This window comes from Dunckerocampus dactyliophorus, chromosome 6, assembly GCF_027744805.1.
Source record: "Dunckerocampus dactyliophorus isolate RoL2022-P2 chromosome 6, RoL_Ddac_1.1, whole genome shotgun sequence".
NCBI lineage: Eukaryota > Metazoa > Chordata > Actinopteri > Syngnathiformes > Syngnathidae > Dunckerocampus > Dunckerocampus dactyliophorus.
The window spans coordinates 3043322-3058423 of NC_072824.1; the positions used below are offsets into that span (position 1 = coordinate 3043322).

General features: G+C 48.2%; 1 protein-coding gene across 1 annotated transcript; it reads left to right on the plus strand.

Moving 5' to 3' along the window:
• The first annotated feature begins 1075 nt into the window (after positions 1-1075).
• Positions 1076-14659, plus strand: LOC129182412 (neuropeptide FF receptor 2). The gene is made up of 3 exons (XM_054778506.1): positions 1076-1139; positions 1359-2615; positions 11731-14659. Exons 2-3 carry the CDS (start codon positions 1906-1908, stop codon positions 12692-12694), a joined length of 1674 nt encoding a protein of 557 aa, XP_054634481.1. The 5' UTR covers positions 1076-1139; positions 1359-1905; the 3' UTR covers positions 12695-14659.
• Positions 14660-15102: the final 443 nt, after the last annotated feature.

A 15102-nucleotide genomic window follows, 5' to 3' on the forward strand; every position in this document is an offset into this window, starting at 1 on the left:
GGATGCCCCCCGTCAAAAGGTGTGGGCAAGACACTTCACCGACCTTTCCTCCATTGCTGCCTACACTGGTGTATGAATATCAATGAATGTTTGGTCGTAGTCGGAGAGGCCGTAGGCACGAATTGGCAGCCACGTTTCCGTCAGGCTACCACATGGCAGCTGTGACTACAGATGTAGATAACCACCACCACTGTATGACTGAGGAGTGAATGAATAATGGCTTCTTCATTGTGAAGTGCTTTGGGTGCGTCCCGCATGGTGGCCTAGTGGTTAGCATGTTGGCCACACAGTCAGGAGATCAGGAAGATGTGGGTTCGTATTCCTTGGTTGGAGCTTGCATGTTCTCCCCGTGCATGCGGGGGTTTTCTTCGGGGGTTTTCTGTGGGTACTCGGGTTTCCTCCCACATTCCAAAAACATGTTAGGTTAATTGGCGACTCTACATTGTCCATTCCATGGTTGTTCGTCCATATGTTCCCTGACTGATTGGCTGGTGACCAGTCCAGGGAATACCCTCCCACTCGTCTGAAATCAGCTGGGATAGGCTCCAGCATAGTGGCATAGAACATGGATGGGTTGAGAAACATTGAAGTAGTAAGAATTGTCAAGACCAACAGAATTTGTGTGACTGAAAATGTGGAAATATGCGAAAAGTGCACATTTTTGGAATGTCAAAAGGCTGTTTGCAATGGGTTTTTACAAATGTGAGAAATGTGTAACTTGTACAATAAAAATGTGGGATTACGAGAAAACCGGGAATTTTTGGAATGCGCCAGTGAGCAGAATTTTTTTTTTCCCATTGGAATGGGTTGAGAAGTTTGGAAGTGGCATGAAGCATTCACATTCAGTAACTCTGTGCTTCATTATAAGTAGATGTTCTCACTGCCGTCTGCTGCTCTCCTGTGTGTGTGTGTGTGTGTGTGTGTGTGTGTGTGTGTGTGTGTGTGTGTATGCGCGTGTGCATACGCACACCTCCCTCTCCGCCTTGACTCCCATTCACTCCCATTCAGAGGCGGGCTTGCAGAGCTCCCGTCTGCATGAGCGCCTTAGCGGACTCCAGCTTTGCGGACAAATGATAGCGACTTTGTCCGCCTGGTTCACATCTTCTTCACCCTTTGACTGTAGCGTCAGTAGAGCACAGGTGAGCAAGCTGCAGCTTCTTGTTTCTTCACTTTCAATGCAGGGTGCACTCATATAGTCATCTATTCCAACATTTGACTCTTTTTAAATAATAGACAGTCAGCGTGGGCAAAGAAAGAAGCTGTGGAATAGGAATTAGGCAGCCGTACATGAATCATCACTATTAAAACTGCAAGATCTTCCTTTTTTCACACAACAAACAGCCTTTTTCATTCAACAGGCAGACCTGTGGAGCTAAGAAGGGGAGCAGTAGGAGGAGGTGGTTTGTTTCATGTGAGCTTTACCTGCCTGGAAGGTGAGAAAGTCTATTAGCAGCAGCTGCTGGATCATCACAGGGTGACACCCGCTCACGGCAATGGATGAACAAATGAAGCAGCCTCGATGAGGACTCGGGCGTTTTTTTATTCGCGCTCCAAAGACTAAAGCTGCCCCAAGGACACGGAACCTGACATCTTGTATTTGAGTTGGACTTTTTTTCCTCCTCCAATGTGTCTGTGGATGGATTTTAAAGGGGAGATTTGACGAAAATTTAAGAGACTCAGTCAGTGGATGCAGTCTGTTCCAGGAGACCATAGTAAGAGTCGTTCAGGTTTGAAATGAATTGTCCCCATTGGAGATAAGGCAGAGTTGAATTTGGCCGTCATGAAAGAGAGATCAAGGAGGAGGAGCTGTGGTGTTTGTGAGGACGATGGGTCGGATTCCTGATTGAGTTTTCCAAATATCCTTTGAAGTTGATCGTTTGGAGTTGAAGTTGGACACAAGGCGGCATGGACTCACCACAGAAGGGTCCCCCGGCGCGGCCCAGCTTCTCTCCACTCCAGGAAAGACTCAATGCCACGCCCGGCCTCATGCTGCCATCCTCACTCGTGCCCCCATCGCCATCCACCCCGAGCGACACCTTCCCGCCCCTCAACGAGCTGGCCGACTTGGAGAGCATGTTGCTGTGGACGCTGCACGAGCCCAGCACCATCGCCCTGACGCTCATGTACTGCCTGTCTTTTGTTCTGGGCTTTGTGGGCAACCTGATGTCCCTGCGCGTCCTCACCAACAGACGCAGCCGGCGGCTGGCGGGCATCAGCGCCACCCGCAGCCTGCTGGTCAACCTGGCCGTGTGCGACCTGGCCGTGGTGTGCGTGTGCATGCCCATCACGCTGGCCAGTCAGATCTACACCGCCTGGGTCTACGGCGACCTCCTGTGCCGAGCCGTGCCCTTCACACAGGCCGTCTCCGTGTCGGCCAGCGTGCTGACGCTAACCGTCATCAGTGTCAACCGCTACTACAGTGTCCGCTCGCCGCTGAAGGCCCGCTCCATGTTTACACGTCGACGTATCCTGGCAACGGTCGGTGTGGTGTGGGCCGTGTCGTCCGTCATGTGCGCCCCCATCGCCGTGATGAACCGGCGGCGGGAGATCAGCTTTGGGACGTTCGCCATCTTGGTTTGTCAGGAGGAGTGGCCAAAGCCTCGCCTAAAACAAGGGTATGTACAAAACAAACATGGTGTATGCTTGAATTCAGACTGGTGCTGCACTCTGCTGCGATTGGGACTATAACTCTTAGATTGCAGCAAGCATTTTATTATACCTTATATACACATAATACTTTAGGAAATAAAGTTGGATGTACCGTCAGAGTAGTCCGCTCCTGTCCTGTCCTGTTCCTATGTACAGTACAGTATATAAGTACTGCGCTGTCAACCAAAACCTTTCTCATATCTCTGCTGTCTTCTCTCTCATATGACCATGTCGATATTTGAGACTTTTGCCGGTCAATCGCGGGAAAAATCGAAAAAAAAAGGTCCCGGAGAGTTACCACCGAACACGCCCGTACTCCTTGCCACTCTCCAGGCACGCAACCCACAAGCTCCAGCAATGAGCCGTCCCCAAAACCCGGCAGGTGGTACCAGCCTTGCCTCGCCGTGCTCACAAAAAGGTTGAGCAAGGGGTGTGCAGAGGTTGAGCGAGAGGGAGAGAGAGAGTGACAGAGCGCAGCGATGTGCCCACGAACACAACAGTAACGTTAATATGGCTCCAAATCTGCCTTTGCTACATCAAAATGAAGACACAAATATAACTCCATAGACGTGCACCTCCAAAAAAGTCGTAACACTGCGGAGACGCGGCACTGACGGCAACACTGAGCCAACAGGCCAAATAGAGTTGTAGTTTGTTCGTTGAACACACGCCCGACCAAGATCCACAAAACTAGGGGTGCCACGGGCCATCTGTGGCCCGTGGCTCATTTGTCATTGAATCACTGCAGAAATAAAATAAAATTTAAAAAACAGCAAAAGTGAGTGTGTGAAAAAGTGATTGCCCCCACGATAAAACATAACTCAACTGATATTAATTGAGATCTATCCATCTGGAAGGGGTTATAAAGCCATTTCTAAATCTTTGGGACTCCAGCAAACTACAGTGAGAGCCATTATCCACAAATAGTGACAACATGGAACAGTGGTGAAACTTCCCAGGTTTTCAATTGTCAACATTCCAAAAGTTCCCATTTTTCCCTTTAGTCCAACAATTACCAATAAACTGGATAGAGAACCTTTCCAACCAAAATGACCTCAAGAGCGCGGCCACGACTCATCCAACAGGTCACAAAAGACCCCACAACAACATCCAAAGAAGTGCAGGCCTCACTTGCCTCAGTTAAGGTCAGTGTTCATGACCCCACCATAAGAAAGACACTGGGCAAAAACAACCTGCATGGCAGAGTTCCAAGACCAAAACCACTGCTGAACAAAAACAACATTAAGGCTCCTCTCAATTTTACCAGAAAACATCTTGATGATCACCAAGACCTTTGGGAAATACTCTGTGGTCTGACCAGACAAAAGTTGAACTTTTTGGAAGGTGTGTGTCCCATTACATCTGACTGCATTTCAGAAAAAGACCATCATAGCAACAGTAAAATATGGTGGTGGTAGTGTGATGGTCTTCAGGACCTGGAAGACTTGCTGTGATAAATGGAAGCATGAATTCTGCTGAAGGAGAATGTCCGGCCATCTGTTGGTGACCTCAAGCTGAAAGCAACTTGGGTTCTGCAGCAGGACAATGATCCAAAACACACCAGCAAGTCCACCTCTGAATGGCTGAAGACTTTGGAGTGGCCTAGTCCGAGTCCTGACCTGAATCCTATTGAGATGCTGTGGCATGACCTTAAAAGGAAAAGCCTCCAATGTGGCTGAATGACAACAATTGTGCAAAATTCCTCCCCAGCGCTGTAAGAGACTCATTGCAAGTTATCACAAACGCTTGATTGCAGTTGTTGCTGCTAAGGGGGGCCAACCACTTATTAGCTTTAGGGGGCAATCACTTTTTCACACAGGGACATGTAGCTTTGCATTTTTTTCCCCTTGATAATAAAAAAGTTTCATTTAAAAACTGCATTTTGTGTTCAGTTGTGTTGTCATTGACTAATATTTACATTTGTTTGATGATCTGAAACATTGAAGTGTGAAAAACATGCAAAAAAAAAAAGAAATCAGGAAGGGTGTATATACAGTATATCATTGTGTATATACAGTATATCTTTGTATGGGGGGTAGCTCTTGTGCAGGTTCACAGCCGAGACCAGGGATCTTGTTCTCAAAAAGGTTGGTGAACACTGCTGTACATGATCTGATCTTGTTAAGCTTGTGTGTGTGAAGACATCATATCACATGGTCATGAGCTTTGGGTGGTGACCGAAAGGACAAGACTGCGGGTACAAGTGGCTGAAATGAGTTTGCTCCATGGGGAGGCTGGGAACTCCTCTGGAGAACTTTCACTAGTGTTGTAGCCGTTTTCTACCTTCAATGTAGTCACGCTGACGCAGCATCAGGAGGGGTTTCAGGGGTTCAGAATCTTGACATGGGAGGCCGGAGGATTGAACAAGAAACCGCCAGGTTGGGAGATAAACCTGGGTTTGGGTTTTTCTGCTTAGCTTGCTTCCTATGGGAAAGTGGCAAAAGATGGATGGATCGATGGAAACGAGCGGCACTGAGATTTCTCATGACCCACTGTTAAGGAATGCATCCTCATACCCACAAACCTGATCAGTATTCCTTCAGCAGCATTTCAGCTCTTTGGCACATTTACCAGTTTTGGATATTATCATAGCATCCCGTTGTGACGTGCTTCGTCCACGGCCCAGAGATTTCCATGGCATCTCAGTCGGCATTAATGGAGATTTGATTTTCGGCGTGCGGGGGGAGGCTCACTTAATCATGAGTCAGCCGTTTGCATTAAGGACAATGCGCTCTTTTTTTTTTTCTGGAAGTGGTGAAATTTTTAAACAACCTCCAACTTTTTACTTGAAAAGAAGTGACCTTTGACTTCCTGTCCCCCAAGCTCTGGGCTTAAAAATTAATTAAGATCTTGCTTTCCTGCATAATAACAAGAAGCGAAGTGGCTGAATGAGATACACAATTTGAACAAAGCTTTTTAGACACACTTAGTAATCATTTACCGTATTTCCTTAGGTAGTGGCACGAATACCGTATTTTCCACACTATAAGTTGATTGATCTTAAATATATTGTACGTCACCAAGAGGAAAAAAACATATAAGTCGCACTAGACATCTATTTCTAAATTAATTTCACAAAATTCAAGAATAAGAGATATTTCATGTGGAAAGGTTATTCAACTACACAACAACAGACTGAATACCTGGAAGTGTCTGCTATGTTAACCCAACACACTAGCAGTTATTCACCTACACAATACCATACCCGAGAAGCTGAATAGGCTAAATGAACATAACAAGTAGTAAGCAAGTTCACCAAACTCCCGATCTCATTAGTGAATCCGTTGAATTAGGTGTCACAAGCCTAGACCGTCCTCACGGCTATCAACCGTAATGTTCACTCTTTGGTTCATGTCAGTCAGTTTTTAAATGAATTAGCATTTAAAACACATATAAAACATATATATATATATAGCATAAGGGTCCGGTGCATTGCGTTTTGGGTGGCGGTCGAGGGCGGGCACCTAGGCGACCTGGTCTTCGGCGGCCAAATCTGGTTCTTGGGACATGGAACGTCACTTCTCTGGCGGGGAAGGAGCCCGAACTTGTGAGAGAGGTTGAGACATTCCGACTAGATATAGTCGGACTCACCTCGACCCACAGTTTGGGTTCTGGATCCAAACTCCTCGAGAGGGGCTGGACCTTGTTCTACTCTGGAGTTGCTGCAGGGGAGAGGCGGCGAGCTGGTGTGGGCTTATTAATAGCCCCCCGGCTCGGTGCCTCTGTGTTGGAGTCATCCCCGGTAAACGAGAGGGTCATTTCCCTACGCCTTCGGGTTGGGGAAAGGGTCCTGACTGTCATTTGTGCGTACGCGCCAAACGGCAGTTCAGAGTACCCAGCCTTCTTGGAGTCCATCAGAGGGGTGCTGGAGAGCACCCCAACTGGTGACTCTGTCGTTTTGCTGGGAGACTTCAACGCCCATGTGGGCAATGACAGTGTGACCTGGAGGGGCGTGATTGGGAGGAACGGCCTCCCCGATCTGAACCCGTGCGGTGTGATGTTGTTGGACTTCTGTGCGAACCACAGTTTGTCCATCACAAACACCATGTTCCAGCATAAGGATGTCCATAAGTGAACATGGCACCAGGACACCCTAGGCCGCAGGTCTATGATCGACTTTGTAGTCGTATCATCAGACCTGCGTCCGCATGTTTTGGTCACACGGGTAAAGAGAGGGGCTGAGCTGTCAACTGATCACCACCTGGTGATGAGTTGGATTAGATGGCGGGGGAGGATGCTGGACAGACCCGGGAGACCCAAACGTGTAGTGAGGGTGTGCTGGGAACGTTTGGCAGAGTCTCCTGTTCGTCGAGTCTTCAGCTCTCACCTCCGGCAGAGCTTCTCCTGCATCCCGGGGGAGGACGAGGATATCGAGTCCGAATGGGCTCTATTCCGTGCCTCCATTGCTGAGGCAGCCGATCGGAGCTGCGGCCGCAAGGTGGTCGGTGCCAGTCGTGGTGGCAAGCCCCGAACCCGATGGTGGACACCAGAGGTCAGGGCTGCCGTCAAGCTGAAGAAGGAGTCCTATCGAGCATGGATGGCTTGTGGGACTCCTGAAGCAGCTGACGGGTACCGGCAGGCCAAGCGGCACGCGGCCTCGGCGGTGGTCGAGGCAAAAACTTGGGTGTGGGAGGAGTTCGGTGAGGCCATGGAACACGACTTTCGGTCGGCCTCGAAGAGGTTCTGGCAAACCGTCCGGCGCCTCAGAAAGGGGAAGCAGTGCCCGGTCCACACTGTTTACAGTGGGGACGGGAGCCTGCTGACCTCGACTGAGGATATAGTTGGGCGGTGGAAGGAATACTTTGAGGCCCTTTTCAATCCCACTGACATACCTTCCATAGAGGAAGCAGAGACTGAGGATACGAACGCGGACAGTTCCATCACCGTGGCTGAGGTATCTGGGGTAGTCAAAATGCTCCCCAGTGGCAAAGCTCCGGGGGTGGACGAGTTTCGCCCTGAATTCCTCAAGGCTTTGGATGTTGCGGGACTGTCTTGGCTGACACGTCTCTTCAACATCGCGTGGAAGTCGGGAACAGTACCTCTGGATTGGCAGACTGGGGTGGTGGTCCCCCTTTTCAAGAAGGGTGACCGGAGGGTGTGTTCCAACTATAGGGGGATCACACTCCTCAGCCTCCCTGGGAAAGTCTATTCCAGGGTGCTGGAGAGAAGGGTACGACCGTTAATCGAACCTCGGCTACAGGAGGTGCAATGTGGTTTTCGTCCTGGTCGCGGAACACTGGACCAGCTCTATACCCTTGCAAGGGTACTGGAGGGTACTTGGGAGTTTGCCCAACCGGTCTACATGTGCTTTGTGGACCTGGAAAAGGCATTCGACCGTGTCCCTCGCGGTGTCCTGTGGGGGGTGCTCCGGGAGTATGGGATTGGTGGTGCGCTACTACGTGCCATTCAGTCCTTGTACAACCGGAGCAGGAGCCTGGTTCGCATTGCCAGTAGTAAGTCAAGCCTGTTTCCGGTGAACGTTGGCCTCCGCCAAGGCTGCCCTTTGTCACCGATTCTGTTCATAATTTTCATGGACAGAATTTCTAGGCGCAGCCAAGGTGTCGAGGGAGTCCAGTTCGGGGGCACTAGGATCTCATCTCTGCTATTTGCAGACGATGTGGTCCTGATGGCCTCATCGAGCTGTGACCTGCAGCGTTTACTGGGACGGTTTGCATCTGAGTGTGAAGCTTCTGGGATGAGACTCAGCACCTCCAAATCCGAGGCCATGGTTCTCAGTCGGAAAAGGGTGGATTGCTCCCTCCGGGTTGGGAATGAGGTCCTGCCCCAGGTGGAGGAGTTCAAGTATCTCGGGGTCTTGTTCACGAGTGAGGGAAGGTTGGAGCGTGAGGTCGATAGGCGGATCGGCGCAGCGTCTGCAGTAATGCGGTCGCTGTACCGGACCGTCGTGGTGAAGAGAGAGCTGAGCAGGAAGGCAAAGCTCTCAATTTACCGATCGATCTATGTTCCCACCCTCACCTATGGTCATGAGCTTTGGGTCATGACCGAAAGAACGAGATCGCGGATACAAGCGGCTGAAATGAGTTTTCTTCGTAGGGTAGCGGGACTCACCCTAAGAGACAGGGTGAGGAGCTCGGTTATCCGAGAGGAGCTCAGAGTAGAGCCGCTGCTCCTTCACATCGAGAGGAGCCAGCTGAGGTGGCTCGGGCATCTAGTCCGGATGCCTCCCGGACGCCTCCCTGGTGAGGTGTTTCGGGCATGCCCAGCCGGGAGAAGGCCCCGGGGAAGACCTAGGACACGCTGGAGGGATTATGTCTCACAGCTGGCCTGGGAACGCCTCGGTGTCCTCCCGGTGGAGCTGGAGGAGGTGGTCGGGGACCGGGAAGTCTGGGCTTCCCTACTGTGAGACTGCTGCCCCCGCGACCCGGACCCGGATAAGCGGAGGAAAATGGAATGGAATGGAATATATATATATATATATATATATATATATATATATATATATATATATATATATATATATATATATAAAATATAAACACAACACTTTAGTTTTTGCTCCCATTTTTTATGAGATGAACTCAAAGATTTAAAACTGCCTTAGACTGCCCACAATAAAAGGCCACTCTGAAATGTTCAGTTTTGTTTTATTGGGGGGGTTAGGGTTACCGCTCACCACACGACGCCACAGACGCCGTCTGGTGTAAACCGGGATTCATCTGTGAAGAGAACACCTCTCCAACGTGCCGGACGCCATCGAATGTGAACATTTGCCCACTCAAGTCGGTTACGATGGCGAACTGGAGTCAGCTCGAGACCCCGATGAGGACGACGAGCATGCAGATGAGCTTCCCTGAGACGGTTTCTGACAGTTTGTGCAGAAATTCTTTGGTTGTTCAAACCGATTGTTTCAGCAGCTGTCCGATTGGCTGTTCTCAGACCATCTTGGAGGTGAACATGCTGGATGTGGAGCTCCTAGGCTGGTGTGGTTACACGTGGACTGCGGTTGTGAGGCTGGTTGGATGTACTGCCAAATTCTCTGAAACGCCTTTGGAGATGTACGGTAGAGAAATGAACATTCAGTACACGAGCAACAGCTCTGGTTGGCATTCCTGCTGTCAGCATGCCAATTGCACGCTCCCTCAAATCTTACCACATCTGTGGCATTGTGCTGTGTGGTAAAACTGCACATTTCTGAGTGGCCTTTTATTGTGGGCAGTCTAAGGCACACCTGTGCACTAATCATGGTGTCTAATCAGCATGTTGATATGGCACACCTGTGAGGTGGGATGGATGATCTCAGCAAAGGAGAAGTGCTCACTATCACACATTTAGACACATTTGTCAACAATATTGGAGAGAAATGCTGATATTGTGGATCTGGAACAAGTTTTACATCTTTGAGTTCATCTCATAAAAAATGGGAGCAAAAAAAAGTGTTGCGTTTATATTTTTGTTGAGTGTATATTTATATATACATATAATTGACAATCGATTAAGATATTTAATTGAGATTAATGACATTTTGTCCATAGTTAACTCATAATCAATCACAATTAATCACAGAAGTTTTTATCTATGATAAGTAGTAATGTAAATCTCTTGTGGTAAACAATTCGATACACATCTTGATACAAAGGTTGCCATACGATTCAAAAACCATATTTTTTAAAAACAAAACGATTCGATACAGTGTACATACGATACGATTCCATTCCACACGATTCAGTTGTTGATATAGACATGAATCTTACATTATAACATAAAGAATCCAATTGTATAAAAGTGTCATTCTTACAGTATTTTCAAATGTGTAAAAGAGGCCATCATATCCCCAAGCATGCTGGAAGACAAAGGTCCCCAACCACCAGGCAGAGGGGAAAAATAATAATAAAAAATAAAATAATTTGTAAATAACAAAATAAAATTTTATATAAGGGGTTATCAATTTTGGAAATATGGGCCATTATTTTATTAAAAAAATAATACACAGAAATCCCACAGTTTTTGCATGTTTAATTTGAGCAGTGACATGTCCCACTTTGTTGGACGGTCCTTGAATGCACCATCTAAATTTCTCCCACGGTGCACGGATAGACTATTATACTGTATTTTTACCGTTTTTCTTTCACCTCATATTGTCTCCCAAATGCTGATACTATGTGGGAATGCATAAAGGTAAGATTTTATGACCTTATTGAGTGCTAATGTGTATATTTGTGGTACACAACCTCTCTGAAAAACAAAGCTTTTCATTTGATGTTGTTCCTGTCTTTCTGTTCTTTGTGTAAAAGACACAATGAATAATAAGTAAGATAAAGCAGATGGCAATAATGTGCGTATGTTTTGCTGATGTGTTGAAAATCTTTCCTGATGACTAGCTAGCGTGCTGCTAATGCTAAAGCTTCTAATGCTATTTACATCCGTTCTTGTCTTCAGTCATGGTCACATAGACACAAGCCCTCAAATAGCTGTCCTCGGCTATGCCTGCCGGTAATTAGCAGCTCGTAACCCAAATTTTACCTCACAGTTCAAAGCAAAAAAACAGCCGAGAGACGTCTCGCATCTAAAAAACACTTGTTAGTTGGGACACTCGTATACCAAGGTACCACTGTATAAATGACAATAACAAATACCGGCAGTCTACGTACTCCGTAACAACTCAACTCACAGCGACAGTAGATACAAATAACATTGGTCTCGTTGTGAGAGACATCTGCCAGGGCTTTGAAGCTAAAGTTAACATTCAAAATACCCTTTCTTTCTCCATTTGTCCTTAATATTTGTTCCCGCTTGTGGTTGACTCAAACTATGGTGTGGGCCGAGGGTCAAACAGGTATAGTGCCGTTACCGTTACACTTTAAACTTTGACAGCTCTTACATATCTTGGTCTTGGATCAAATTAATCTTACTTATCAAAACTCCAATACAGATTTATGTATAAACTTGTATTTTTTTCACTCTCTGTGACGATAAAACTATCATTTAAAATTCTGGACAGGTCTTTGTAAGGGGTTAGACATCCCAAATCAATCCTATGAAGTCTTAAGGGTGTTATTAGCATGTTATTTTGGCGTGTGGTTGCTGCTTGTTTTGAGCCAGGTCTTCATTGTGCCTCCACAGATACAACGTCTTGCTCTTTGCCATGCTCTACTGTCTGCCCGTCACCTTCAACCTCACTATCAGCTTCCTGACGGGCCGGCGCCTGTGGACCAATAAGAAGTCCGCCTTCGCTGACCTGGACCCTCGCAGCCAGGCGCTGCATGCATCGCGCCTCAAGACGCGGCAGAAGATCGCCAGGATGGTGGTGTGCCTGGTGCTGCTCTTTGCCGCCTCGTGGCTGCCGCTCTACTTGGCCGACCTTTGGATCGATCGTGAGCAAAGGCCGCCGTCTTGGCTGCTGCAGACACGGCCGTTTGCCCAATGGTTGGGCCTGACCAATTCCAGTCTCAACCCCATTTGCTACTGCTTCATCGGCGACCTGTACCGCTCGGCTCGGGTGATACGGACGCGCTACTACCAGAAGGTGGCCTCCCTTTTTGGCACCACATCCTTCTCCAGCTCAGCTGCGGTGGCGTCTCCCGTCAGCGTCGGCGTTGAGGACAGCAAAGTGGCCGCCTCAGGGCGAGGGCACATTGCTGCCACTGCCGCTGTCTCCGCTGTCTCGGTGGCAACCATTCCTCGTTTCCTGAGCTTGGCGCGAGGTCAGGGACTAGGCCGGAAGGACGCCGACAGCCGCTTCGGATCCGACCACAGCATCTCAGACTGGTGTCGCTCCAGTCCGAGCGTGTGCGACAATAACACCTTGTTTCCCGGCCAGATGCTCATGTTCGATCCCGCCGCACAGAGGCAAGACTTCCTTCCCGCGAGGAGACATTCTGCCAACGAGAACTTTGGCTCGCTACCTTCAAGACTGGAAGGGGGGACGGATGTGTCGCCTGCGAGGAGGCATTCGGGAGGCAGACTATCTGCAGCTTGCGCTGATAAGAGAGAAATCATCACCGGCAGCTTTTGTTACGACGGCTGGCGCTCGAGTGACACATCCCAAAGACGAGAGAATGAAAGCGGCGACATGAGCAGCGTGTGAAAGCTGGAAGCTTATCTGGCAGCTCACAAAGCTTCACCTGAGGCTGATGTGCTTAATACCTCTCCCCCACACACACCCACACACACAAACACTACTTTTTGTCTCCAGAATGACCAGTCCTCTGTCCCTTTCCTGCCATCCTAAGCACAAACGAGACCTGGGGGGGGGCTTGATACCCCACCTTGGCGAGGTTTATTGGCAGGAGTGCCACTTATCAGCGCTAAAACACCAGCCTCAGTTACTGTTTTTTTTAAATTCATCTGCCAGACAACAGTATAAACTGCTTGGTTGTACTGGAGGAAGGACTTTCACATTTCTGTTTGCTCATCACACCAAAGGCCAAGCTGCTTTAGTTTTACAGACACACCATCGGGTCGCCAAGGGTAATGTCACAGTGTTAATAGTCTGTGCCCACACTCGATCTTTACCAGCAAGGCTTCTTACATACACTTTGTGGACAAAAGTCTTGGGACACACCTCTTACTTCATCAAATCAATCCGGGGTCGGTGCGATCCAAAGTACGTCCAGGTGCAAAAGTCTCGTCTGAGGGCCTACTCACACTTGACCAGTGCTTCTCAAATAGTTGGGCGGGTCCCCCTATTGGGCCTGATCTTGTGAAAAGTTTTATAGTTGCAAAGCTCCCCGCAGCTGTCAAACAATAGTTGAGCACAGGATATTTGGAATGGCAGTCGAGAGCGCTGACCGTTGGGCCAAAAGCCCGGACAGTCAACCCAGGGTTCAGTGCAGCTCTTAAAGCGTACACTTGCTGGCATCTGTTACACTCACACCCTCAAACCTCACTCAATATAACCCACCTGTTTCAGCAGCCTCACACTGGATTAAACACTGGACCTTCGGACCCTCTCAACCCAGCGTTCAGCGCAGATATTAAGGCCGAGGGAGTGGGGTTTACCAACATACACTTGCGCAGCCACACTGGCTGGCCTTTCTTACATATGGATGGCTGCTCTTATGGTGTAGATCTGGAAGAAGTAGAGAAGGTGGAATGAAACATCAATATTTCAACACGACCACGTTCCCTGAATCCCACAAACCCCCGTTGGACAGGCATGGTCGAAACTGTTTGGAAAAGGGACACGCAATGACTTGAAGGCATCATCCTGCAAGCAATCACGCAGTCTGCTACTGCTGCTAGCGTCTTCCTCCTTCCTCTCACCTATTTCCTTGCCTGTCGCCTTGTCCCTGTTGTGTGTTTTTTTGGGGTTTTTTTGCCGTTTCATTAAACCCTTTTGTCTTCGCTCGACTCTGTCGTCTGTCTGGAACGCTGTCTGACAATGCTTCCCATGGGAAGTAAGAATCGGTTCCAGGGTCAAACCATGACCAGCTTTATTAAGTGTACAGGCCATTTTTAAAGTCACATTTTAACATTATTCATTGCCACACAAGTGTCAAAAGAAGTGAAGCAGTGTATAAAAGTGGTGACACTTTGAATGTGAGTTCGCTTACCACATCACTTCCTGGCGGTATTCTTCTTCTCTTCTCACCCTTTGTTGACACCGAGCCTAACTGAGGAAAACAAACATAAAACACAAAAAGTCAGCATTTTCCTACCTTTTTCCCATGTGCCGCTGTTTTGTGCAAAAGGCGATGGAGGGACAAAAGTTGGCATGGCAATGTTGCCCCTTTTGGAGGTAGCATCAGAGCCGTAACGGCGGTGGCCGAGAAGTGCAAAGCGCGTTAACAAAAAGCAGAACAAAGTACAATTACACCACGCGGAGGGGGGCTGTACCACACGAATCAGACAGGAAGCGGAAACATTTGGAGTTGTGGCGGGTGTTGGTGGGTGTTAATTGGCATCATGTTTTGTGGCACACACTTGAGCTGCTTGACGTGATTTTGTTGCACATGTGGCCGTTGTTGGATTTATTAAATGGTACTTGCCAGACTACAGGAGTCCATCCAATGTTTTAATGAGGGTATACCAGGGGTACAGTCCCCTTACGGGTGGTCTAATTGTAATTTGTTTTACTTTTTGTGAAATTGTTTTGCACTTCTCGGCCACCAACATTAACCAGAAAAGGAATGTACCAACTCCTCTGAGCTGATTGGTCCAAACGTTATCACTTCCTATAACTCTGGGATGTGGTACATTCCCCTTCCAGGTGGTGTAATTGTAAGTTTTGCTTTTTGTTAACGTGTTTTGCACTTCTCGGCCATCATATGGAACAGGGGTGGGACGGCGCCTGTATGTAAGAGTATTTATCTCGTGCCGAGACGTTTTACTTTTTCCGCCTTGTTTTTTGTGCAGTTGTCACTGTCCGACATGTATTTCGTTTTTCACACCAGACTCTGTCTGATTGTGGGGTGCCATGTTGCTGTGTGAAAGCGCATAGTTGTTACATTAGCCCGCTTAGCTAGGTTCTGTTTATACTGGCATCTTGCTGCC

Coding starts and splice junctions, on each gene's coding strand:
- LOC129182412 (XM_054778506.1), top strand. CDS start 1,906: ATGGACTCACCACAGAAGGGTCCCCCGGCGCGGCCCAGCTTCTCTCCA. Junction 2,616..11,730: donor AAGCCTCGCCTAAAACAAGG/GTATGTACAAAA, acceptor GTGCCTCCACAG/ATACAACGTCTTGCTCTTTG.